The following is a 26,633-nucleotide window of genomic DNA, read 5'->3' as shown; positions in this document are numbered from 1 at the left end:
TCAAGGCCATCTGGTCTCCTCCCTCCTGCCTGGCAGAAATCTACAGTAAATAACAATGAGAATGGCCTACAGGAAGTGGTTTCACACACCCTGGGAGACTGTGAGGCTGGAATAGGGTAAAGGAGAAAAGGCAAAAAGGGAGTAAGAATGAGCAGCTACACCAGGAGGGTTAATGGTCAATCATCAGGTGCTTCCATTTTTACCACTTCCTGAATATCCCATTTTGTTGCAAATAAGAAAGGTCTTAGAGGTTCTTGCCTGAATGTGTACATGTGGAATTTTAAACACACAGGGAGATTTTCTACTTTGGAAGTTTTAAAGCTAAAATCTTTTTATTTTTGAGTGCAGTGAAGTTCCCACAGAGTAAGCAAATATTCTTGATATGGAAAGGGAGTTCGTATAAAACTAAGGAATTTGACTTTTCAGTTTGTTAACTTAAAAATATTATCCTAAGGGGCGGGAGGGTGGGGATCAGTTTGGGATCTCAACCAGGCAGGCAGCAGAATTTCAACATGCTGATTGCAAAAAAGTTTGATCATCCGGGTGGCCCTCAGGCTTTTCTCTTCTTCCTCAGTTGTAAGTACCACATCTTCCCTTCCGCACTCTTCACACAAGCTCTGCAACCCCTTTCCCAAGATCAGGAAGCAGTGTGACAGTGGCCATCTGCTTTCTGTCACACATACCAGGCATCCAGTCCACCAAGTATCTGAGGAGAGGACTTTAATTCCACACTCGGGACGACTATACTGAACCGACGGAAGTCTGTATATTCCCACATGCCTTCAGTCTTTGCCCCTGTTATTCTTTGTTGGTCAGATATAAATTTAAACACTGAATGTTTTAGGTTATCCAGTCAGGACAAAGGAATATAGCTCATTAAGAACGTCAGCCTCTGCTTTTACAGTTTTAATCACTCAGATGAACTATAAACTCAGATTCATTTCCTTAACCCTGTACTAGTCATCTGGGCCATGAAAATGTCATACCTGGATAGCAGCCACCAACACATGCAACAATAATCATAAAGGGTAACTCTTTGATAGCTACTCATTTTTTTAAAATTTCAAATGCCACTACTACTCTAAAACCTAGAGATGGGGTTGCGTTTCACTTAATTTGTTGATTATTTTTCAAAACCAAATCCATTGTACATCCATTGCTTTTTTTGTAAATTTACATCAGAACAACAACAACAAAGATTGAATTGTAGTTGAGCACTGCGTGCTAAAGTATTTAGGCAAAGTCTAATGTACTCTGAAGTGCCTCAAACACCAAGATGGATAATTAATGTATATAGAGGGAGGGGAAGATATGTGGTAAAGCAAGCCCAGTAAAATGTTATGGTAAGAACTAGGGCTTGGAACATGAGTATTCACTGTAAAATTCTTTCAACTTCGTTGAGGTTTTAAATGTTTTTTGATAACAACATTAGGAAAAACAAGTAAAAACATAAAAGTAATTATCAAAATAACCAGCAAAGTAAAATCCCTAACAATTTAGCACCAACTCACAACCAGAACTCTCCATTTTTTCATGTCGATGCTAGAAGCACAGAAACTTTACTTGTGGTTTTGATCCATCCGAATTTGAATTGTTAAAGGTACACAGTCGGGAATTTCTGACCCCATCCAATAGCCATTGTTAGAAGACATGCATTTAAGTAACTGATGTGGCCATAATATTAGGATTTTGAAACTCGTAACAAAGTAACTTTCATTTTATGTTCTTTTCTCACTCTGTCCTGGATTCGCTCTGACCCTAATAAAAACAAAAGAGGTTTCCTAACACCATGCTAGTATGGCTACTTAATTTATCAAAGTTTAGCATAATAATATATCCTGGTAGATATCAATCATTTTTTTTGGACAGAATTACAGGGATATGTTTCCTCCTTTTCCTCAAGAGAAATTTTTTTATCTTTTGGAGAGAAAAGTATTCAGAAACTAGAGCAGAATTTTATAGAAGCTTTCTTTTTTATGTTTAGGTACATTGGTAAATAGGCCTCATAGCACAGATTATCAAACCTGCATCTGGACAGAAGAGAATCAGGATAGATCATCATTGATAGAACAGGTCACAGTTAATGGTCTCCTCCCCACTCTTTTCTAACCATGGAATGAAAAACAATGAAACAATGATCACTCTAGTGGTAATACAGTGAGGAAGCAATGAGAAAGGAAAAGAAAGAAAGAAAGAAAAAAAAGAAATGGAAAACGAGAAAGAAACCCCCAATATTTTAGTCTCTATGGAAATCCACATCTTTGTAAAATTTTTGCCCCAAATGTTTTTGCTCCATTTTCCTACTCTCTATTTCCAATTTTCTCTTAATAATGCAAACAAGCACAAAATACACTGACAGTCAAAGATGCAACTCACCCTCACGTCCCCCTCTCAGCGTGATATCAGAGGAGCAGCTTGTGAATGACCTAGACCCCAAAGAGTCCAAGCTTTCAAACGAATCTTCTCTCTTATGGTTGCCTGGAGGAGTAGGAAATTCTCCACGTTCAGCACACCAGATATCACCGTAACCACTGTCCCTGCCACTCCTTTTCAGGCACCTGGAGTCTTCAAGAGCCTAAAGGAAAAGGTTTTAAAGAAGAGTGAGTCAGCATAAACTTCCAAAAATGTAATCAGTCATTACTTGTTTGTATAGCTCAAGTTGTGCTGTATTTGATAGGTGTGGCAATGAGATTTCTCTGTTAAACATTAAAAAAAATCTGACAAAAATCAGAGTATAAATCTGTAAATGTTTTCCCACAGTATTTGGCACTTAGGTAACAATGAGGAGGTATTCAATAGTATTTAATAAACGACTACAGTTTATCTAAAAATAAGTGTGGGGGGGCATTTTAATAAAAGAGAAGCTAATAATAGATTCAAATGCTAAAAATCAGTGACTACAGGTATCTGGCAATAAACATGAAAGGAGTCAAAGCAAAAAGTCAACCTTAATTTCCATGTTCCAAAGGAGGTAAGTTAACAAGACTCTAGTCAGCCTACCCTCCAGGAAATATTTGCAGTGTTTAGAATAAAGTAACTTTAACTACCCTCCAGGAAATATTTGCAGTGTTTAGAATAAAGTAACTTTAACTCACAGTTTCTTAAGAAAAAACTTTAAAAACAGATAAAAGGGCAAGGACAGCAGGCATACACCAGAGTTCATTCATTTCCACTGATCACAACACCTAGATCTGAGCCAAGGAAAGTAGACTTGTCTGCAGACATTCAAAATTTACTTTCCCTCAATCTTAGAAAGTATTTATTTGTTTGGCTCACATGAGAGATAAATAGACAGATAACAAATGTGATTAGCCATAGGTTTGTAAATTATATAGAACTTATTACAAGTATCCTTTTGAGGGTACCTGGCTGGCTTAGTCGGTAGAGCATGCGACTCTTGATCTCAGGGTTATGAGTTCAAGTCCCATGTTGGGTGTAGAGATTAAAGGTAAAATCTTTTAAAATTTATATACATTATACAAATATATATAATACGTATATAAGCATTATTTTGAATAACATTCCTTTATGAAACAGCTAATAGCAAAATAAAACTGGACTTTTTTTTTTTTTTTTGAGAGACAGAAAGAGAGCACGAGCTGGGGTGAAGGGCAGAGGGACAGAAAGAGAAAAATCAAAATCTTAAGCAGTCTCACGCGGGGCTCGACCTCACGATCCTGGCATCGGGACCTGGGCCAAAATCAAGAGTCAGACGTTCAACTGACTGAGCTACCCAGGTGCCCCAAAACTGGACTTTTTAAAATTAGGATTTAAGTAAAATTATAAAGCCCTTAGCCTTGTCCTGATACATAGTAATCAAAGAACATCTAATGACTAATTTTTTCATACAATGTCATTAGTATATAAATCAGAAATGCTAGTCTCAGATGAGCAAACTACAGAGACAGTTTAAAGAACGTAGGAATTCCTAACACCCAGATGTAATATGTGAATCTTGATTACTCAGAACTCAGATAAAATGAGCCATGAAAGAAAGCTGGGAGACAACTGGGAAATTCTGAATACGGACTAGGTAATAGATAGTAGGGAACATTTAATAATTTCCTTCAACATAATAGACATTGTAGCTATATGGAAGAATATGCTTACTCTTTTTTTTTAATTTTTTTTTCAACGTTTATTTATTTTTGGGACAGAGAGAGACAGAGCATGAACGGGGGAGGGGCAGAGAGAGAGGGAGACACAGAATCGGAAACAGGCTCCAGGCTCTGAGCCATCAGCCCAGAGCCTGACGCGGGGCTCGAACTCACGGACCGCGAGATCGTGACCTGGCTGAAGTCGAACGCTTAACCGACTGAGCCACCCAGGCGCCCCTAGAATATGCTTACTCTTAAGAGATGCATGCTGAGTTTTTAGACATAAGAAATCTACAATTTACCTTGAAATGGTTAAGTAAAAACAGATGAATGGATAGACACATGGGTAAAGCCAGTATGGGAAGTTTTTAACAATTGAACCAGACAGTACATATTTGGGTATTTGTTGTAGTATTCTTTCAACTTTTATAATTATGAACATTTTCAACATATGGATAAAGTTGAAAAAAGAATGTTTACAATGCATCATTAGCAGCTGTCCCGGGCACACTTTTGGCTGAGACTCTGTCAACTCATGGTTCAACTGTTGGACAAGTGTATGAAGCACCAATAAGATCTAGTGGATTTACGTGAGCTTTCATATACTTTCGATGCCAGACACCCTGGCATTAGCATTGATATCCTATCGTAAAAATGTCAGCACCTACCTTGTACCTTATTTTCAAGGAGATGGGGAAGCTGGGCCTAGTGCTGGTACCACCCAACTAATTCTCAAAATATAAAAAGATTACAATTTTTTAAAATATATCTTTAGCTCTTTCAGGTTTCTTAGACATGCACTTGTGGAAGTATCAGAGTCCTCAACATACAGTGAGATGATTTTTGACCTCATAAAAAGTTATCTTAAAGTTATTGATGATGGGCCACCTCAGTTATAAAAGAACCTGAGTCTGGCCTTAGTGCCTGGTTTTTACGAGGACTTCCCTCTGACAAGTCATCTAAAATGAGTCATCTCCGATTATATGATGACTCAGGTGCAACAGCTCACGAATTTTTTTTTGTTTTTTAATTGACATTCTGGATTGGCCATTAAGCATTATCTACTTCAGTGGGAAACATCTGAACACAATGACTGAGTGGAACAGAACAGATGCAAAACAGAGATCATACGTATTTACACACTTCTTACTGCTATCCCCACTCCATAATAATGGAATGGCAACAACTGAGGTTTGATCAATTTTTTTTTTTTTACCTATTCTGGTTGTGACACTGGTGACAGGAAACAGCTTTTAATAAAGCATTCCCAGCACAAATGCTGTACTAGGGTTATTCAACCTGAGTCAGACTGCCATAAAAAGAACCAAAGGCTGTGAAGAGAGCACTGATGCAGGAGCCAAAGCCCCACATTATTTTTAACTGGATGTTTTCTTAGCTGACATAACTGTAAGGCAAGGCTCTGCTCATGCCCCAGGCCACCTGCACATTCATCCATCACAGCCTTATCTTCTTCAACTTCTGTGACCTGTTCATCTGTCTCCATCAGACACTCGTGCTCTAGGATGATGGGCCTTTCGTGACTGTTTTTCCAACATCTAGAACAATGCTCTATAACTTGAATTAACTGTTTCAAAGAATTTGGGTGAAGTACCATCCGCTCCCTACAATTCAAAAATAAAAATCAAGAAGGAATACTTTAATCTTCTTTGCTCTATAATCTCATATTTCTACAGTATATGTGGCCAGACTCAAGCAAAAGGATTTCAAGATCAAAGTAGATGTTAGGCAAGGTGCTCATTTTCATCCTGGCCTAAATTTCTATCTTCCAATCATGGTAACTAACATTTATTTCATCCTTACAATGTGCCAGAGACTAATGTTAAATGCCTTATTGGTACAGTACCATTTAATCACCATAAAAACCCATGGAGCAACTACTATGAATCAGATGATGATATATTATTTTAACTACCTATTTTCTTCTGAGCACTGTAAATTCCCCTGGATAAATATCCCCCTAGAGAACTTAATTTCCCCATTTGGATCCTATAAATGAAAATTTGGCAGAACTATGGTCAGTCCTGGCACTTGACCCTCCTCAAGGAATCCTTGAGCATTCAAAAGCTACAACACTGAGTTTAGGACATAAAGGACTGGAAATGTGTTTAAAACAAAAGATTCTAATTTAAGCCCCATATCATGTTTCCTGTAACAGCATTTACTGCTGTCTAGGAAACACAAGCAATATGACAGAATTATGGGGAGGATGGAGTATGGGCATAGAGATCTAATGAAACATGACAACATATTAAGATAGAGAAACTGAGTAACTTCAACACACGGTAGCTATCCTGCAGCACCTCTCTAATACAGGTTGAATTTCCTAATATAGAAAGAGTTAACTTATATCCAGTGCCTTAGAAAGGAAGCAGATATGTCGGTCATTGAATTACCTAAAATTAAGAAATAAATTCCTAGACTCCCTCACTGCTTTGCGGTGGCATACAAAGTCAGCAAATAAATAACAATGCTTTCTACCCAGCACAATCCAGAGTGGAGTAAAGATAATAGGAGCTGCCATATTTGTTAGAAGAGGGGAAGAACGAAAAAGGGAAGTGGAAGGAAAGGAATACAGGGAGTGGGGAAGGACAAAGCAGTAGTATAAGGAACAGTATTCATTGAATCCAGATGTAGTTTCCTTACCTTAGTCAGAGCTTGTCCTAAAAGATTCTCAAATGCTTTCAAATTAAGATAGGGTCCATTATAGTAGGGGTTACTTTGTGCTTTTCTTCCCAACCAGTACAATGTTATCAAAACCTTGAAAAATGCCATGAAACAACATCAGTCTAGTTAGTAACTAGTTGCAAGTTCAAATGCAGCTGAGCACTCCAGACAGAAGATAGTGTATTTATCTATGGTTGAAAAGTAGGTTTTCTTTTAAATTATGTGAAGGAGAAGGGCCATTAAAAATGTTAATTATTCTTAGATTTCTGTCTCCGAGCACATTCTCAGACCAAAAGCTCAGATGTCAATAGGCATTTGTATAATCTACTAGTTCATCTGAAGGAAAACATTTATGAAGAAAGCAAATTAAACTTCCAAAGCAATAAATTTTTCCAACAAATTTACAGCTTAAACTCTTAAAATCAGGAATTCTCAGCTTCCTTAATAAGGATCTTGAGCTCTTATATTTTTTTTAACTAAAGCTGTCACAGTTTTAGAAACTCTTCTAATATGAAGAATGTTAGAAGTGTGCACCGAGCAATTACCCGGAGTTCTTACACATTCAGTGTTTTTCCTTAAAGTCTGATCTTGTGGTTTGACTTACACCTCTAAAGATCCTGAAGTGTGTTTTTTGCCTTTCCCACCCTTACTCACATATAAGATGCCACTTCCCAGGTTTCACCTACCCTCCTACACTCTGATGTCAGAGAACATATGGCTTCACCTTATTTAAACATATTTAGAGTTCCTGACTTGTTGGCTACTGTCAGAAATTCCATTAGAAAAAGGATTCAGAGTGTATCAGATATTTTTAGATACCACTGTCTTATTACAGAACATGTAAGTAAAAAACCATTAATAATGTTCCCTTAAATATAGCTTACATTTTTCACTCTCCTATCAGTCTCTTCTTGCCTGTAAAGAAAAGAGAAAATGCCTATTAAGTAACATCTATGAGCCTTCAATTATTAAGTAGAAAAAGGTCTTTTATTCTAAAAATTCTTTTATTCTAAATGAATGAATATTAATACCACCTGGACATTCAAAAACCTTAGACCGCATATTATCCATCAGAATTTTTCAACATTCGTTGATTTCATGAAATAGAATGGTCCATTATCTATAAGCAAGTTTGTCTTTTTCTCATTTTTTTCATTATAGATTTTTTAAGTGTACTACTGGCATTTTTTGTATTTTCATTTTAAACAATGTTTAAAACCATTCAAAAAGTGGGGAGAGCAGGAAGCAGGAATCAGTGTGCTCATGCAACAAAAATTGAGAAAAAAAAAGAGGGGGAGAAAAAGCATTTTTGCAGAGTTTTCTTTTCTATCGTCCATGGGTTTTTCATCCAAGTTACTCAGAGCAAATGCTTAGAGATCAAGGTCCTACAGATGTTGAGAAGTACAATTTAAAAAATGGCCATGAATCTCTGCTTGAAGTGATTTTACTTTGTCACAAGAATCATGAGTTTTCTCCCTCACCTGTAAAAGGGCATGATATTTATGGGAGAAGTTAAAAGGAGGCAGATGTCAGCACAATGTTGAAGAAGGAACCCTTCATTAACAAAGGGTTACCCTAAACTAATGCACTTCCTGTCATTAGACACACTTATAAGCAGGATTGTTGCTAATTCAGACTGGAGAAGCCAGAACTAGGTGACCTCTAAGGTGGCTTTCTAGCCTAAAGTCTGTAAGTGATGTATATTTGCCAAATAAAATGTATATACATATATATCCTGTGTACATAGGAGATATATAAAACACATATCTAACATAGAAGACATGTATACAGAAAGGAAAAAGGGGAGAGAATGAGCACACAAATATTTAACTTAGCTTTCAAAGAATCAATGAGACAGCTATGGCCATTCCTTTCCGTAAAACAAACATGAAGTGAAATGGACCCTAGAATAACATGCACCTCCCACCCATCCCAGCACAGGACAAAAATAGAATCCACAAGTTCCCACACTATTGCAGAAATATAAACTGATCAACTACTTTTTAATTTTTAATCCATTTGGTAGTAACTATTCAAGCCAAGTCTATGCATATTCTATGGCCCAGAAATTCCACCCCTAGGTGTCTACTGGACAGAAATGCCTACATATATTCACCAAAAGTCATTTATGAGGTTTACGGAAGCACCTTTCATGACAGAATAAACTGGAAGCTGCACATATGTCTTTAACAATAGGATGGACAAATTACAGGATACCCACAATGAAATATTATATGACCACAAGAGCGGGCAATCTGCAACTGCATGCAACCACATGATTCAGTCTAGCAATGAGAAGCAAAAGCAGCCAAACACAAACAGTACAGACTATTCATAGCAAGTACAAAAACACAGATATAATGGGAGAAGTCAAGAGACCAGTTACCCTTGTGGAGAAGGATGGTGGAATGATTAGAAAAAGAAGGGGGACACTGGTATTTCCCTTTATTTTGATCTAGAAGCTGGCTACCTAAGGGTTCTCTTTCTCTGAGGTCTTTGAATTGTACACTTATAATACATATCCCTTTATATATTTCTATTATACTTCAAAAAGGTAAATGAAAAGAATAAATTGTACAGCCTAAGTGTTCAAATCATAGCTTATCTCCTAAGTAAAAGAAAATCATCTTGTAAAAATCAAAAACATTTAGTTTTAGAAGCAGTTAATGGAGGGGGATCACTAAAAGCTGATCATTAAAAAAATAGCACATAGAGTTGTAAAATATAGAGCTTCTTTTTACCATGATCAACATATACACCCCAGAAATTAAGCACAAAAGAACTATTAATATTCAACACAAAGCATAGGCTACACTGAAAACTGCCATCCAATTAAAATGGGATGCTTTGAGTGGAATATTCTCTTAAGCACATTGAGGGCAGAAGGAAGAAAGCTCTCTTGAACCCCTGACCTCCTTTCCACTTCCCCTCATGGAGGCTTCTATTCCAACACACTCCTTTGCCATTTGCTTTTTATTACAATAAAGCAAACGCTATAAATGCGAGGTATGGGTCTATTCTGTAACAAGCATAATAAGCAGTAACCTTGGCACCATAACCTTCCACGCACTTTACATTCTCTTCTATGTATGAGCATTTATAATGCATTCTTGGACACAATGATATGTAGTCCAGTCAAATTAGTATCCTATCACTGAAATGTAATGCCAGGAATTCAAGTAGTCAATGATTTACTGGAGTCAATTGAGGCCACTCTCTGACACATAGCAAACACAATCCACCGCATGGAAGTCAGTAACTAGGTGGCTTCCTTGCCTTCTGTGGCCACCGGGCACAATCCCAAAGCCTTTTAAATAGAACAGGCTCAAAGGGAAGCTCATGGTAACACAGACTTTCCGTGAGCCAGCCAAGTTACTGCCCAACACAACAGAACCAAAAATAAGGCAGCCCTATCTACAAAGTTAGCTAATTCCTCCACAAATACTTCAAGAGTTGACATGGTGTAATACCATGTGTAAGAGGATGGGCTTTGGGTCAGATCTGGATTGTACTATGTCCTTCTGAGCAATTTGACTCTCAAAGCTTCAGTTTCCTTCTTATGAAACTGGAGATAATGGTCCCCAGTTCAGTAGATGAGGAGGAAATGTACGCAGGTACTTAGCAGAATCCCTACTGTCATGGTAAGTGTTCATCAAGGAACATTATCATTAGACTATAAGCTAGAGAGGGCAGAGCCCATTTATTCACCAAGCTCCGTACAAATGCTTCCTATTGAAGCCATGCTGGACCCAGATATTTAAAATTGCAACCAGCCTGTCTGATACTCCCCACCACTCATCCCTGCTTTATTTCTGTACTTCTAACCATCTACTGCATGCATGCATTCATTACGGCTCTCCTGCACCAGATTCCAAAAGGATTTTTGTGGTTTTGTTTATTGTCATATCTCAGGTGTCTTAAGACAGGTTTACCACTTGGCAACCACATAATATTTTATTAACAATGCCTAGCACAGTGCATGGCACACAGATGCTCTCAAATATTGACTGAATGCATTTATTTAGCTTACAAAAATGTAACTTAGCAAGAGAAAGCCTAAAATGATAATAGCTCAGGAGAGTCCTAATAAATATTCATGTCGGAGAACAGTTAAATTGCATTACCTTGCTTAAAACATATCCAATTGATTCAAATTGTATTGATACCCATAATCGGGTTTCTTTTTTAAAATACTATTTCTAAAATTGCAATAAAAGGGAATTCTTTACAACTGTACATCAGTGAGTCCAAAAAGGTAGAGCTTCAAAAACAAAGACCAACTTAAGAGTGCTAAGTACAAAGATAAGGTTTTAGTCCCTGCAATGAAGAGCTTCCCATCAGAGCTCTGAAAGACAAAAGCCAAAAGAATCCAAACTTTCCTTGAAACCCAAATTCACCATCAAAGGGGTTAGAGGTGAAACATTAATAATGTCAATAAATGACTATATTGAATATGTTGCTAGTCTTCTCTGTGTGTCATACACTAATTTTTGAATATTGTGTTTAATATCCAAAAAATCACAAGTAAAACATAGATATAATCCTCCACTGTTATATGAAATAGCTCTGGTAATTTCTTTGCTACCTGACAAAGGGCCAAAAAACATGCCCATCACAGACCTCTGAACCTTCTACTAGAGGTCAGGAAGAAAAGAGGCATAAACTCTCAAGTGAGCCCATCAGTGAACACATCCTCTGTAACTACCTTATCCTAATAGCTTTTAGGTATCCTTTGAACCAGGAAGTCCTAGGTCTGATTCCTCCTTTATAAGAAATACCATCTTTAAACAAAGGGAAATAAATTCCATGCAGATGTTCTAGCTCTCTTCCAGAGATACCCATGCCAGGTTCTTCAGGAAGAGCCAGCATAGCTAAGAGGGTAGGCTCTGAGGTCACACCTCTGGGTGTGAATTCTGGCTCCACTTTTACTAGTTGTGAGAACTTGGCCATATTAATGAACTCTCATAGTCTTACCTAGGAACAACACACCAGGTCTTGCTGGGCTTAAATAAGAAATTTAAGAAGTGCTTAACGGAAGCAGATCAAGTAAAGGAGACATTTCAAAACTATCCTCTAATTATCCATCTCAACCAAATAGTGTGGGGAAGAGAAGTGGCCAGAGGACAGTCAAGTTTCCCTACACACAAAGTCCTTCCTCAGAAAAGACATTTCTGTGAAGCATAATTCAAGACACTCTCACGTTATGGAAAGTTTTGAACAGTTAATGATCTCTAGAATACAGTCAAACAAAGGGCAAAGCAAACTGGTGGGGTATTACCATCACTGGCCAAACATCCATATTTGCATCAAACCCTCATCATCCATCCTTTTTCTACTGTAAACTGCCTTGGCCAACCCTGTAAATTCTCCAAAAGCTCAAAACTGGAGGAAAAAAAACCCTGCTTACATGGCCAAAAATCTGTCTCCCTAATACCTGATAGCACAGTTTGGACACAAAGGATGACATTATAGTTTTATTATAGTTTGGTGTAGCCAGTTGTGTTCTAGGGCTTCATCAAAAGCACAGTAAAACCTTGGTTTGCAAGCATAATTTGTTCCAGAAACATGCTTGTAATCCAAAGCACTTGTATATCAAAGCAAATTTCAAGAACCATTGGCTTAGTTGTAATCATGTGACATTTGGTGTCATGTACTACTCGTGCAAGACATCCCTCGTTTATCAAGTTAAAATTTATTAGAAATGTTTGCTCATCTTGTGGAACACTCACAGAACAAGTTATTCACAATCCAATTTACTATATTTCTAAATACCTTCTATTAATCTGAAGACCTGACCTCAGGTCCACACGCATGCACCCACTACAGCCTATAGCCTCTTCTGGTAGAGTGCAGAGAGCTGGGGCCACACCTGACTCATGGATGTATCTCTGGAATCAGCCACAGGCCTGCACTCAATATGTTCATGTAGAAGTTACCTAAAGCCACTCATAGAGCCAGTCCAGAAAATGAAGGACGAAGAGAGGGAGGGAATTTTCCCCCAAATTAGGTAAAACTTCATAGTTTTAAGCATAAACCTACTTCTCTTTTTCTATTCCTCTCCTATATCTTGATACCCCTTTTCCTCAAGGAATCAACTTCCTCATTTGCAACAGTGAAAGGTTCAATCTTCTCATGCTCTGCCACAATATCATAACCCCCTAAGAAATGAATTCTCCATGCTTCAAAATCATCTTTCCTCCATAAATCTCAGCTCCCATCCTGTCAAACCTTTACCAATCGGTAAAGATCAAATACAGTTGTCTTACTCTACCATCAAGGAAACATGATTAAAAACTCGAGCTGGAACGTCTTCTAGAGTGGCATTATTTTTGCGCCAGTTACCATGGTGGAAGACTTCCCTACATCGTACTAGGAAAGATGAGAAGTGTGGTCCCACCTGCCACTCCCCAAAGCTTCTCTGGCTAACAAGGAATCTGAAATTCTATATGGGGCTCAACTATAGCTTCCTACCCACCCATGTCTGCCCTGCCACATGCACTCATTCTTCTCTTGGCCCCTAATCCTACAGCCCTAAGGTCCCCCTTTCTTGACCCTGAATAAGCTTCCACTTTTGTTCCTCAGAACAACTGCAACTCACTGGGTGATTCTGTCCCCTGGCATTCACTTCCTGAGGTAACTTCCCAGAATGAGTAAGGCGGGGATTCCTCCTAGGGGCTCAACTCTTCTAGAGTTAGTCTGCCCTGCCCTGCATGGCACCAGCTGACCTGGATATTGCCTCTTCAGAAACCAGGCTGATGTTAGAGAAACTGGGCTCACAAGATACTTGGTCCCTCTCCAAGCCACTAAGTAATCTCGGCCCTCCAGTTGTTGCTTATGAAGTCTAGCCACCTGTTCACAACTTTAAAAATATTTCAAGAAATGAGGTCCTGAGTCATGATTTCATAAGCAGTCACAAGTAGAAGTGTGTGGACAGCATCTGCTTTAAATCTGTTAGACCTGTATGGGGTAAGCAGGGAGGCACATTTGTGGTAGTAGGAGACAGTGGAGATAGTTCTGAGCAGATGTCCTTCTCATGACAAGAGTACTATCATTTTTACATGTGAAACAAGACCGTCACCTCCAAATGCGAAGAAAAAAAGGAATTATGAGCAACCCTAAAGATACCAAGTGAAATTTTCAGAAACATAGCAAGAAAATAATTTCTACCACTACTTTCTGAGGAAATGGCTTGCTTTTTTTCCAAATGCAGGAATCAAAGAAGCAACTTAGGAATAGATCAAATAATGACTCCTTTTTTTCTATAAACAGAAGCTCTATTTTTCTATTAATGGAATCTCATCCCATTGCATTATTTAATATAGAGCAAATATCACCACCTGTCTCTAATGACTGTTAGATAGGAGGAAGAGATATGTGAATAACAGTTTCAAGGTGAATTCTTAGAATACAGCACTTATTCTTTCTCTCAAAAGCAAGCTGCATTTAAAAAAATGAAATTCTTCCTTTCCTCCCACCTTCATCCCTAAAAATGAAACTGTATTCCATTGGACAATCTTTCAGTAATGTCAGAAACCCATGACTCATAGATTGTAATCCGCCACTGCTGCAAAATTCAGCTCTACCTGAGTGTGGAAGCTGTAAAAATGACACTTGAGAAAATAACATTAAACCTGGAGGTAATTAGTGAGCACAAATAGATAAACTTGATGATTTCTGAATTTACCTATGTGAGAAAAAACTCTTGGAAATTCAACAGTTTTTGCCCTAGCAACATAAAATGCTTCCTCAATCAAATCAGTACCTCTTGTTAAAAATAATTTATTAAATTTCACACCCTCCCACATACTACTAAGAATAGCCAAGTTTTACTTAAAGAGAAAGGAAGAAAACAACATGCATCCAAAGACGCTGACTGGCACACAGTTGCACTTAAAAACTGAAACAGAAGCTAAAAGATGGGTTTTCGCTCTCTCTCAACCACAGATTCTCTGTAATTCTCTTTTACTTCGTGGAGCAAGTGCTTGCTATTACATGAAACCGATTACGCACTGGAGACTCACACATATATATTCCCTATTATATTGCAACCCCAAACACCAAAACAGGCAACAGGCAATTCTCAACACAAGATTTAGTACCCATTATGTCTGCTGTGTACTAAATGGAATTATACACTCAACTGTATCAAATGTACTGGGGAGAAGCTAGAGAGGATGTCAATGACAGGCTGAGCCGTAGTTTTACTTCCACAGGTAACAATGCTAGGTAGCAGCAGCAATGGAAATAGCGGGTTTTGGTTTCAGACATGTTAAGGTTGAGACAATTAACAGACACAATAGAAATGTGAATTGGTAATTAGACACACAAGTGAGATGGTCAAGCTAGGAATCTAGGTTGGAGATATAATTTGGGGAACTGTCATCATAGAGACGAAATGTAAGGACATAATGCTAAAATAGTATCACCTAGAAAATAAGGCTAAATAGAGAAGAGATGTAGGGACTGAGCTCTGGAAAACCCAACATGTAAGGTTTAAGAGATAGAGAAGAGGGGCGCCTGGGTGGCTCAGTCGGTTGGGCGGCCGACTTCGGCTCAGGTCATGATCTCGCGGTCCGTGAGTTCGAGCCCCGCGTCGGGCTCTGTGCTGACAGCTCAGAGCCTGGAGACTGTTTCAGATTCTGTGTCTCCCTCTCTCTGACCCTCCCCTGTTCATGCTCTGTCTCTCTCTGCCTCAAAAAAAACGTTAAAAAAAATAAAAAAAAAAAAAGAGAGAAGAAACCAGCAAAGCAGACAGAGGACCACCCAGTGTGATGGGAAGAGTGGCACACCAGATGGAAGGGAAGAAAATGGAGGGGTCAACAGGGTCAAAACATGCTGTTAAGAAGAGAGCTGAAGAGTTATTATTGGATTGTTTTTTAAACTCTTATAATATCTTACACATGTACACATAATTATTAAATTACTGGCTGCTTCTCCTCCTCAAAGAAGGAAAAAGAATGAATTATCAACAAAAATCTTGTCAAAACCACTGGTGTCCTAAAGACACAATTTATGAGAATACTGAACTACATAGCTCAGGTGTCCTTCGAGATGCTGTAGCCCATTTTCCAAGTCAGTATGAAGTTCAACTATTAGCCTAAGTCTTCTAGCATCATGATATTGGAACATGCTAAGCGAGGTACTTTCAAAGTCAGTGTTTCTCAAACTATGTGCCACAGAACACGAGAAGCTAGCAAAATTTTAATGGGATTTAAGGTAGAAATTTTTTGTGAAGTGGTGTGTATTTTCTTCTTAAATATACACAATAGCAAATTAAAGTTCTGAGAAGTCCTACAATAAGAAATCCATTTTACTTAGAGTTTGAATTTTTTTTTCATATTTTTGGCACAACTGTTACTAAAATCTTTTTTTTTGTACTTTTTAAAATGTTTTATTTATTATTGTGAGACAGAGCGAGACACAGCATGAGCATGGGAGGGGCAGACAGAGGAGAAGACACAGAATTTGAAGCAGGCTCCACACTCTGAACTGTCAGCACAGAGCCCGACGCAGGGCTCAAACCCACCAACAGCGAGATCATGACCTGAGCTGAAGTCGGACGCCCAACCGACTGAGCCACCCAGGCGCCCCTACTAAACTCTTAAAAGACACTGATAGTATTGAAGTATTTTGCAATTGTGTTCTGTTTTAAGCTCACTTTATGCTTAATTATACAATGCATATTAAAATAATTGCCTTTATAAAGCACTTACTATTAACCATTATATTGACTACTGTGTATTATCTCCTTTAATCACCACAGTCATCTAATGATTACCAATTAGGTAACTCAGACTCCAAAAGCTTAAAACTTTCCCAGAGTCATAAAACTATTAAGACGTGATGTGACCCATACTTTCCATAGACTAAAATCCATACTAAGACTGTGTTTTAGCATTAGTGCAGTCGCACTTTTCACCATCATATCTATTTTTAAATAACTTCTTTTTTGATTCTGAAAAGAACCATTAACTCTCTACATTATCCTGAAATAGGTCGCTCAATATTTTCTCAAAGTGTTGGCTCAAAAACCTACCTATGGCAGTAGCCATGTCTTGTGTAAACCTGTCTCCTAGAGACAATGTCAGAAGCTCCCCATAACCATCTTTTCTGGAAAAGTTTAGACATATGTTCCACTATCTTGAACATACAACCCATTTTGGTATTCCACAGATGAAAAATTGCCAAAACGCGTTTTAGGAGACTTCTACGTAAATGAAATACATCACAATAACTCTCAGAGTGAGAGAACAACTACAAAGTGTAGATTCCCCACTTCACCACTGCTAAGCCTTTATGAGTATGGTTTCTGTAAGACAAGTACCCATCAACTATAAATTAATAAGATTACAAATTAATCACAAGATGAAATGGGAAAATTTTTTAGTTAGTTTCATAAAAGGACATTTTCTTATATATAAAAAAAAGCTATTATCTACATTTAGGTTTGTGAAAATTAAGATATATTTCAGGTGCCTAGCATGTAAAAACTTACCTACTTCCTGATACACATGAAAATTCTTTGCAACAAAGCATAAGAGGATATAAATTGTTATCAGTAAGTTATCACTCTGCTAATTCCTCAGCTATAATTAATATTAAATGTGCCGTGTGTGTGTAGAATATAAATCCCGTATTGTCAAAGTGTTACATACTAAACTGTTCATGTTACACATTCAAAAATCCCCATATTTCTCAGAAGTAAATTATTCTCTCTTGCCTCTAATACTTGTTTCAAAGTTCTAATTTCCACTATGGGAAAAATTAGTACTCCTTCCCCCCCTCAAAAAAATCCCCACCCCAATTTTATCATTTCAGTCCTAAATTTTACCATTCTAGATAAGCCTCACTTTAATATTTACTAGAGAAATTCCAAGGTAGAAAAAAAACCCTAAAGTTTTCACAATTTTATTTAATCCAAAGGTTCACAGAGGCAATATAAATTTAGCCCAGGAAGGGTTTCTCAACCTTGGCAGCATTAATATTTTGTTGGGTTTTTTTGTTTATTCATTTATTTTTGAAGGAGGGAGGGAGGGAGGAAGGGGTAGAGAGAGAAAGAGAGAGGGAGAGGGAGAGAGAAACGCATGAGCAGGGGAGGGGCAGAGAGAGAGAGGGAGATAGAGAATCCCAAGCAGCCTCCGAACCACCAGCGTAGAGCCCAATGCAGGGCTCAAACTCACGAACCATGAGATCATGATCTGAAATGAAATCAAGAGTCAAGACACTCAACTGACTGAACCACCCAGGCACCCCAGCATTAAAATTTTTGAACTGTACAGTTCCTCACTGTGGGGGAGTTATACTGTGCATCGCAGGGGGTCAACAGCATTCCTGGCCTTATCCACTGGCTACCAGAAGCACTCTGTTCACACTTGCTATGACAATCAGAAATGTCTCTAGACATTGCCAAATGCCCCGTGGAGGGCAAAATTGCCCATAGTTGAGAACCACAGTGGTAGAGGATCTAAGAATTTAACTAACTCTTCTTAACCAAATAAAGCATGCCCATCGGCTGAAAATTAGTGGAAAGGGTCATTTAATGATGGCAATCTAGAAAACGAGATCAAATCTGTGAACAAAACAAATAGCCAAGCAGTGACTACACACCTGAAGAGTTCATAGAAAACATACTATTAGGGGCGCCTGGGAGGCTCAGTCGGTTAAGCGTCTGACTTAAGCTCAGGTCACGATCTCACGGTCCGTGAGTTCGAGCCCCGCATCGGGCTCTGGGCTGATGGCTCAGAGCCTGGAGCCTGCTTCTGATTCTGTGTCTCCCTCTCTCTCTCTCTCTGCCCCTCCCCTGTTCATGCTCTGTCTCTCTCTGTCTCAAAAATAAATAAACGTTAAAAAAAAAAATTAAAAAAAAAAAAAAGAAAACATACTATTAGATGAAAGGGCAAGACTTAACTCAGTGCCTGCATCGTCACTTGACACTCAGCAAATATATACTAAATGCTTGAAGAATTACAACAACCTAGTATAAGCCAGGAGTTGTGTTCTCTTTACCTTGGAAAAATGCATTCCAGCTTGCTTATCCTTCATATTTAAAGTGGTAAGAAATAATGCATCAGATCTTCATTTTTTTCTATCACAGTCCTATTAAATTATATCTTATAAAGTCTGATCAACTTAGATGGTCCTCCAATTAAACTCTATTTAAGCCATTATCTAATAATTATATATATGTGTGTGTGTGTGTGTGTGTGTATACATCTGTATACAAAATATATCATATATTGTTATTTCATAGTGTATTATCATGGATTTTCCTAGTTCAAACACAAATATTCCATGTCTAATTCTTTTTGTTCACAATATTGATAATTTGAGTACTATCATAGCCTGAATAACAAACATTCCCTTCCCCCAAAATATTCACATCCTAATCCCTGGAATCTGCAAATGTTATCTTGCATGGCAAAAGGGATTTTGCAGGTGTTGTTGCAATTTGTATAAAGCTACCTGCCTTTTATTAGAAAACCAACATCATGCATTATTTAAAACTTTTCCATTTACATATACCACCTGTGACAGATTTTCCATTTCCTATTTAGCCTTCCATATAACACTTGAAATTTCAGAATATCACCAAAGTATCACCAATAATCCTATATAAACCACTGAGAAAGAATGGACACGCTTCAAAGGAATAACATAATTGGCTTTCAAATGCATATTAACATAACCCTGCCTTTCAATTAACTTTCAAGGTCAATATACATTCAATCTGGATATCCTTCAGACTAGCTGGCATTTATTGCAATCAACTTCAATTTTCCCATTTCATTTCTGAATACTTTTTTGAAACTTCTGAGACTAACGAAATTAATGAGCTCTTTCTTCTTCCCCTCCTTCACCATATTTAGTCCAAACCAAATTCAACTAATATTTCCCAGACAACTTTTCTCAGACTTGCCCTTTACATTCCCACTAGCATTATCCCAGCTTAGAATGCACAATTTAATAAGTTCTTGTCCAGTGCAGGTATCATCTAATCCCCAATCCTGTTCATCCTTCCATGTGTTCTGTCCTGATGAAGGGCTAAGTGTCAGAGCCTGAAAGCTAAAGCCTAATTAACCCAAACAACTTCCTCTCATTCAAACTCACCTCCCTACCAACCAAGTCCTATCAGTTCTAGCTCCTAAATATCTCTTATGTTCACCTCTTCCTTCTCAGACCAATTTCCTGTCTTCAGTCTTTCCCCATACCTCAACCTCGTCCTCCTTCACAGAGGTGACTCAAGAACCTTCCTAAACTGGAGTGCTATGTCTTCTCCCTTAAAATCCTTATATGTTATGGCTTATTTCCCTTGAGTAAAATACAAACGTGGCGTTTACATTCATGCTGTGGTCACTTTTAGTCACCTCATTTCTTGTTCTGCCCCAGCACAAACCCAACATTCTTTCCATAAAGCATCCTTAGATTACTCTCAACAGTCCTACATGGGACTCCCATCTCTACATGGGAAACAACAGGAGGTTTTCTCTTTCTAGAAGTCTCCTGACTGTTCTCCCCTTCCTTTGAGCTACTCATTCTTTCAGATTAAGCTCAGATTTCACCTGGCTCTGAAGACTTCCTATATTCTCCTAGAGGCCTCTCCCATGTAAGCCCATGTATAACCAATGTAGACTGCTTTTAGAGCATTCCATTATACTGTGATGTACCATGGATGTCTCCCGAGTCTCTTCCACTAGACTGTGAATGCCATGAATTCAGAGACAGAATGCTGTTCATCTCTGGCTCAGTATTCAAAAAAGACAAAAAAATATTAGTGGGCAGAACAGATTATTCTTCAGCTTCTTCACTCTAAAAATCTATCCAAGTATACAGAACCATTTTTGAGGGGACATTTTAACTAAATCATTTACTCCCTCTCATCTCCATTAAAATTTATGGTTCCCTAGGCCTTACTATTGAACTTATTTTTAGCTACATGCCCCATTTCCATCTTTCAGCCATTTCCTGTTGTATCCCATACTATACTCCAATTTCAGTCAAGAAAGTCCAACATAAGAGGAGCTGTTAATTCTCACTGCAGAGCCAAATATGCCATTCCTTCAGCCTAAAATGCCAGAATCTGTCACATATTTAATTCTTAAATGTCAATTTCCAGTAAAGTCCCACAAGAAAATGTCATATAACTGAAAATACCATCACTCTAGAGAGCTATTGGGTATATATGGATAGTAGTTACAGGAATATGAAGCCATACCATTATTCTTCCACATGTATATATTACTAATGTTAATACTTGTGTTCTTGTACCACCACCACCAAAGGAACTCTGAGGACTAATCTTTTTCTTGTTATAGACATTATTCATATAACAGGGGTTTTGTTAAGTCTATAAACTTAAGTAGAAAATATGCTTAGGATAACAATTTCACATACCTTCTCTTTAGAGTATTTCCCATTGGTTTATTCCCTATAATTGAAGTTCTCAAGGCATGGTCTCCAGACCAGCAGCATCCACAGTACCTCAGAAATTGTTGGAAATAAAAAAGCTCAGGCCTTACTTCATACCTCTGGAATCAGCAACTGTGGAGTTAGGGGTCTAGTAATGTGGCTTACTGAACCCTCCAAGTGATCCCAATGTGTGCTAATGATGGAGAGCCAGTGCCCTAAAAATATACAAAAGTTAAAACTACATCTTAACTGAAACTACAGCTTCAACTAGTTTAGCTACTTCTCTTGAAAAAGGAAGTTAAAATGAAACCTAATTCCTCTAGACTTACCCAACTAGAATTTAAAACAAAAAGCACAGAGAAACTCAAAATTAAGTGAAAAGCCAGAAACTCCTGCCAACAATTTTCAAGTATGGGCAGAAAAAAAACCTCACATGCTTCACTGTGCTTAGGCATGCTGAAGAGGGCACCATAAAAATGCACTTGATTTGCTGCTGTCACTGCACACTAAGCTGGCTCTCAGGAGGTCTTGGTCCAGGAATCTAAAGGACAGGGAAAGTCATTGAGTTTATTACTTAACACTCCATAAGCACCAACACTCCAAGGGATCCAGAAGAGAACATCTAAGCATAAAAATCATGCATCGAGTCCACAGAACAGAATGTTTCAAGAAGCAAGAACCACAGAAGTGATTTGCTGAAAAGTCAACCACTTCTGGCTTTAAAGGAATACTATTCAGGAGGTTCTAGTTAGTTCCTTTTTGTTGCATTCATCTTATAATTTCCTCATATCATGCATTCCTATTTTAAGTCTGCAAAGAAGAGTAAGTGGTAAGAAGCCAGCCTAGACATGTTTTCCTATTGCCTAATCTCTAATTTGTTTGCCCCAGTAAGGAAGTCTGAATTAAATAATGCTGGAATAATTCATCTGACTGTGATAAAAGATTAAATGAGCATTAGAAAATCCTACACAGAAAGTTACAATACCAAAGTAGTTTGTGTAAAAACAGTCATGAGTAGGTAGAGCTATAAGGTATTAGATTTAAAACATAAAAAGAGAACTTGTTGCAAAGAGGTACAAAACATGGATAAAGAAAAATGAATAGTGGCTGCACCAAAAAAACTAAATTTCCATTGGTAAACTCCCTGCTTTGTATTTTAAAATTTGAAATAATGTGAACATATTCTGGTCTGCTGGTTCAAGTAAGTAGTTTCCTTCAAAACTTCATTCTAGCTCTTATTCAGTTTACTAAATCTAAAATAGAGTAAATAATACATTAAAATGTAGATTAAGTACCAATATGGACAGCCAGTCATTGAAATGAATAAGATTAACACCCCATAAAATGAAATATTACCCTTGTTCAAGTCTTTTGCTTCTGTAGTAAAGCAGGGAGTGAGGCACAGCAGAAATAACTACACCCAAAGCAAGAAGAGGGAATGAAGTCAGGACACTAGTCCTGCAGGTGGCCCTGCAAACGCCAGCTGACTTCTTCTGAGCCACTTTCTTTTTTGTGAAAAAAACCATTAAATGAAGATTCTCTTTAGTACCTTCTCGCTCTGAAATTCTGATTTTTACCTCTTACAAAGGAATATTCATCAAAAGTACAGTTTCTGAAATTAACAATTCCCACTGCAAATTTAAAATTGACATGAAAGGCTGGGGCGCCTGGGTGGCGCAGTCGGTTAAGCGTCCGACTTCAGCCAGGTCATGATCTCGCGGTCCGGGAGTTCGAGCCCCGCGTCAGGCTCTGGGCTGATGGCTCGGAGCCTGGAGCCAGTTTCCGATTCTGTGTCTCCCTCTCTCTCTGCTCCTCCCCCGTTCATGCTCTGTCTCTCTCTGTCCCAAAAATAAATTAACGTTGAAAAAAAAATTTTTTTAATTGACATGAAAGGCAATATAAAGACTTACTGGTCTGGCGAGAGGGCCTTTCTGGTAAGTTCAAATCAGACAAAGAACACTTGTCAACTGTATGACATGACTAAGCATTCCAAACTAATATAAATAGATGTCCTCATATATTACTTTGATTGTAATTGTGGGATAATGTGCTCCAGATTTGAAGGCTGAGAACTCTGAATATTTACCTCCTTGAAAATCTACCTCAATTTTTAAGTCTTATGAAACTAAAAACGCTTTTAAAATCACAATCGAGGTAACTGATAATTAGCAGGTTATCAAAGTCATTCCAAAAAAGCACTCTTCAGACATAAAAAAATAAGCTTTCAAATGATGTAACCCCAAGGTTCTTCCTTTTTTTTTAGAAAGTTTATTTATGAGAGAGAGAGAGAGAAAGAACGTACATGTGAGCAGGGGAGGGGCAGAGAGAGAGGAGAGAGGGAATCCCAAGCAGGCTCAGGCTCAGTGTGTAGCTGGACTTGGAACTCAATCTCACCAATGGAGAGATCATGACCTGAGCCGAAATCAACAGTTGGACGCTTAACCCACTGAGCCACCCAGGCATCCCAAATTTCTTCTTGAAGTTTCAACAGACCATAAGAGAAACATCAAACATCAAACTGTCAAATTATTTACTTAGGAGTGGGGGAGGAGGAAGAGAATCATGACCAATATATTTGGGAGTGGAGGCTGAATATTTAAAAGTCCAAAGTGTACCTAAGATAGGTCCTTCCTGATTCCATAATTCCCATCATTTTATTAATGAATTGATTTTCAAACAAGACTTTAGACACTTAGCCAAGATGATTTGCTACTGACATCTTGGGAAAATAATGCTCTTCCTACTTCTATACTTTAATACCACCGTCACTAAAATTAGGAGGACAAAAGAATCTATTTAAAAGTAAGTAATTAAGGAAATAGTAAAAATAATCATTCCTAATAATATTCTAGATTAAAACAAAAATAAATTGTTAGTGGGCTATCCAATACTTTTAGGCATTTTACATTTAGGATGCAGATACAAACGTTTTCACTTTCACCTTTTTCTTTCGAAGAACACTGTTGAATATTATCAGTTATAATGAAGCCAGACGTTTACAACTATTGTCATGACAATCCAAATATCCAAAGAATATACAGTGATCATCAGATAGTCCTAAATCCTTCCATTCCTTAAGATTTAGATTTAATTGGCTTACAGTTCTTAGTCTACTCTAAATATCAAATAAAAAAATGTTTTTATATATAAGGTCAGAGTATTTAGAGTCCCTTCCTCTCCCATTCTAGTGTGTTGCATAGATGGAGACTGTGGGAACGTCCCCTGGGTCATACCATCTTCTCCAAGCAAAGGAAACTGCTCTAGTCCCTCTACCAGACCTCTCCTTCCTCCACACCTGCCGATGTCTCTCTCCTGGAAAGGTTTTTCCCTCTTCTTTCTCTTCCTATGGATAAATGTCTTACTTTCCTTTCTTATTCTTCCAAGGATGAAATCTAATTGCTTAGTTCATTTAAAATGCACCCTTTCAATCCTTTCTTAAGACTCGGTCAAGCTATTAACCACAAAGTTTTTTTTTTTTACCCGCATCTTTATTAAGAAACTCTAGGGAATCAGAGACTAAGGATTTAAACTGAGGTGGACATACAAAATTAAGAATACTATGAGGCTGAAAAATATTCCATCGTAGGTATACACCACATTCTCTTTATCCACTCATCCATCAGTGGACATTTAGGTTTGCATATTTTTGACTCCTGTGAATAATGCTGCAATAAACATGGGGGTAGAGTTAGCTCTTTGAGATTCTGATTTCAGTTCTTTTGGATATATACCCAGAAGTGGAAATCAGTAGACTAAGTGAAATAAACCAGCCACAAAAGCATTTACAAACACTGCATGATTCCATTTACATGAGGTATCTACCATGTAGATACTGTTCATCACAGAAACAGTATCATGGTAGTTGCCATGGACTGGGGGAAGGGGAAAATGGCCTACTGCCGCTCAGGTATGTAGTTTCAGTTGTGCAAGTTAAATAAGTTCTGGGAAATCTGGTGTACAAGATTGTGCCTAAAGTTAACACTGTATTGTGTGTGCAATTAAAAATTACTTAAGAGGGTAGTTCTCATGCTAAGTATTCAGACCACAATAAAGAATACTACCATGAGAAAATCCATAAATTAATTAATAATAAATTAATCTAAGAGTCAAAACAGAGCAGCAACTGGGTCCATCCCTCCTCTCACATTTCATGCAAGTGGTTAAGATCCATCCCTAAGAATTCTTTGTGCCTGCCAGTGTTCACACTCTTACCTACCCTATCATCATTCATCAAGTATTTTTTAATTCCACCAAGCTCTAGATATACCAGTTTAGTATTTACCATACAGGTAAAAAAACAAGAGAAAGATAAAAGTTGTCATGTAGGGAGCACCTACATGGCTCGGTCAGTTAAGTGACTGCCTCTTGATTTCGGCTCAGGTCATGATCTCATGGTTCAGGAGTTTGAGCCCTGTGTCAAGATTCATATTAACAGTGCAGAGCCTGCTTGGAATCCTCTCCCTCTCCATCTCGCTCTCTCTCTCTGCCCCTCCCCCACTCACTGGCACGTGCACTCTCTCTCTCTAAAAATAAATAAATAAACTTTTAAAAAATGTTAAAAAAAAAAAAAGGTCATCATGTAGATTGTACAAACCACAGAAGTCCAGAGATCAAAGAGCAGTATAAAATTTTACCATAAAAAAAGTATCAATAGTAATAATTAGATAGCTAACATATTTACTAAATGTCAGGCATCTAAATTCTTTACCTCTAATAACAAATTTAATCCTCACAATGGTCCCTGTGCAGCAAGTATTAGTGTTTTTCCCCATTTTACAGGTAAAGAAATTGAAGGACAAAGAGACACAGGAACTGGCCAAAGCCCACACAGGCAGTATTGGCTGAACTGAGACTAGTCACCGTCTGGCTTCTTCTCCTAGTGAGGGTCGGCTTCATGGATGAGGCCAGATGGAGCCTGGCCTCCAAGAATGGCTGTCTACAGGAGGCAAATGAGAGGAAGCTGGCTTAATTGACAAAGCTTGTATGGAAGGGGAATAAATGCAGGTATACAAGCAAAAAGTAATCAGAAGGCAAAACACCTTGAAAGTCTATGGGGTGTGCTTGGAATTGTCATGTTAGATAAGTAGCCATGGTGGGTTCATAGTGAATGCGCAGTTCAAGTTCACACAAGATGTGAGGAAAGCAATGGACAATACCAAATCTCTTTATGAAAATCCATAAGCATGATGCATATCATGAGCATCTAATCATCTGATCAGGGCCAGCAGCAGCTCACCAGGTTGGGAGTACAGGAACAGAGGAGAAAAGGACTCCTGTACACACACAAATGGGCCCCAACCTTCAGAAGTTAGTGTGCCTTTCTGATGTAAAAAAAAAAATGTATCTGAGTATAGTTGAAACATGGTATTAGTTTTAGGTGTACTCCTTTCTGGTTCTTAAAACACACTAAACCATCAATTCCATGAACTTTTCTTAAGAGATAAT

The 26,633-nt window shown here is 38.0% G+C and overlaps 1 protein-coding gene across 11 annotated transcripts in view; it reads right to left on the bottom strand.

The window, feature by feature from the left end:
- Window positions 1-26,633, bottom strand: part of LMO7 (LIM domain 7) — a 196,471-nt gene that overhangs the window by 52,201 nt on the left and 117,637 nt on the right. For all 11 annotated transcript variants that reach the window (XM_047848750.1, XM_047851792.1, XM_047850356.1 and 8 more), the window contains 3 exons: window positions 7,667-7,697; window positions 6,762-6,875; window positions 2,377-2,575 (listed from right to left, as the gene is read on the bottom strand). In XM_047848750.1, coding sequence (XP_047704706.1) covers window positions 2,377-2,575; window positions 6,762-6,875; window positions 7,667-7,697 — 344 coding nt within the window. The remainder of the gene's footprint in view (window positions 1-2,376; window positions 2,576-6,761; window positions 6,876-7,666; window positions 7,698-26,633) is intronic.

This window comes from Prionailurus viverrinus, chromosome A1 (genome assembly GCF_022837055.1).
Source record: "Prionailurus viverrinus isolate Anna chromosome A1, UM_Priviv_1.0, whole genome shotgun sequence".
NCBI lineage: Eukaryota > Metazoa > Chordata > Mammalia > Carnivora > Felidae > Prionailurus > Prionailurus viverrinus.
The sequence above is the reverse complement of the archived record's forward strand: the minus strand, read 5'-3'. Positions and strand labels throughout refer to the sequence as shown.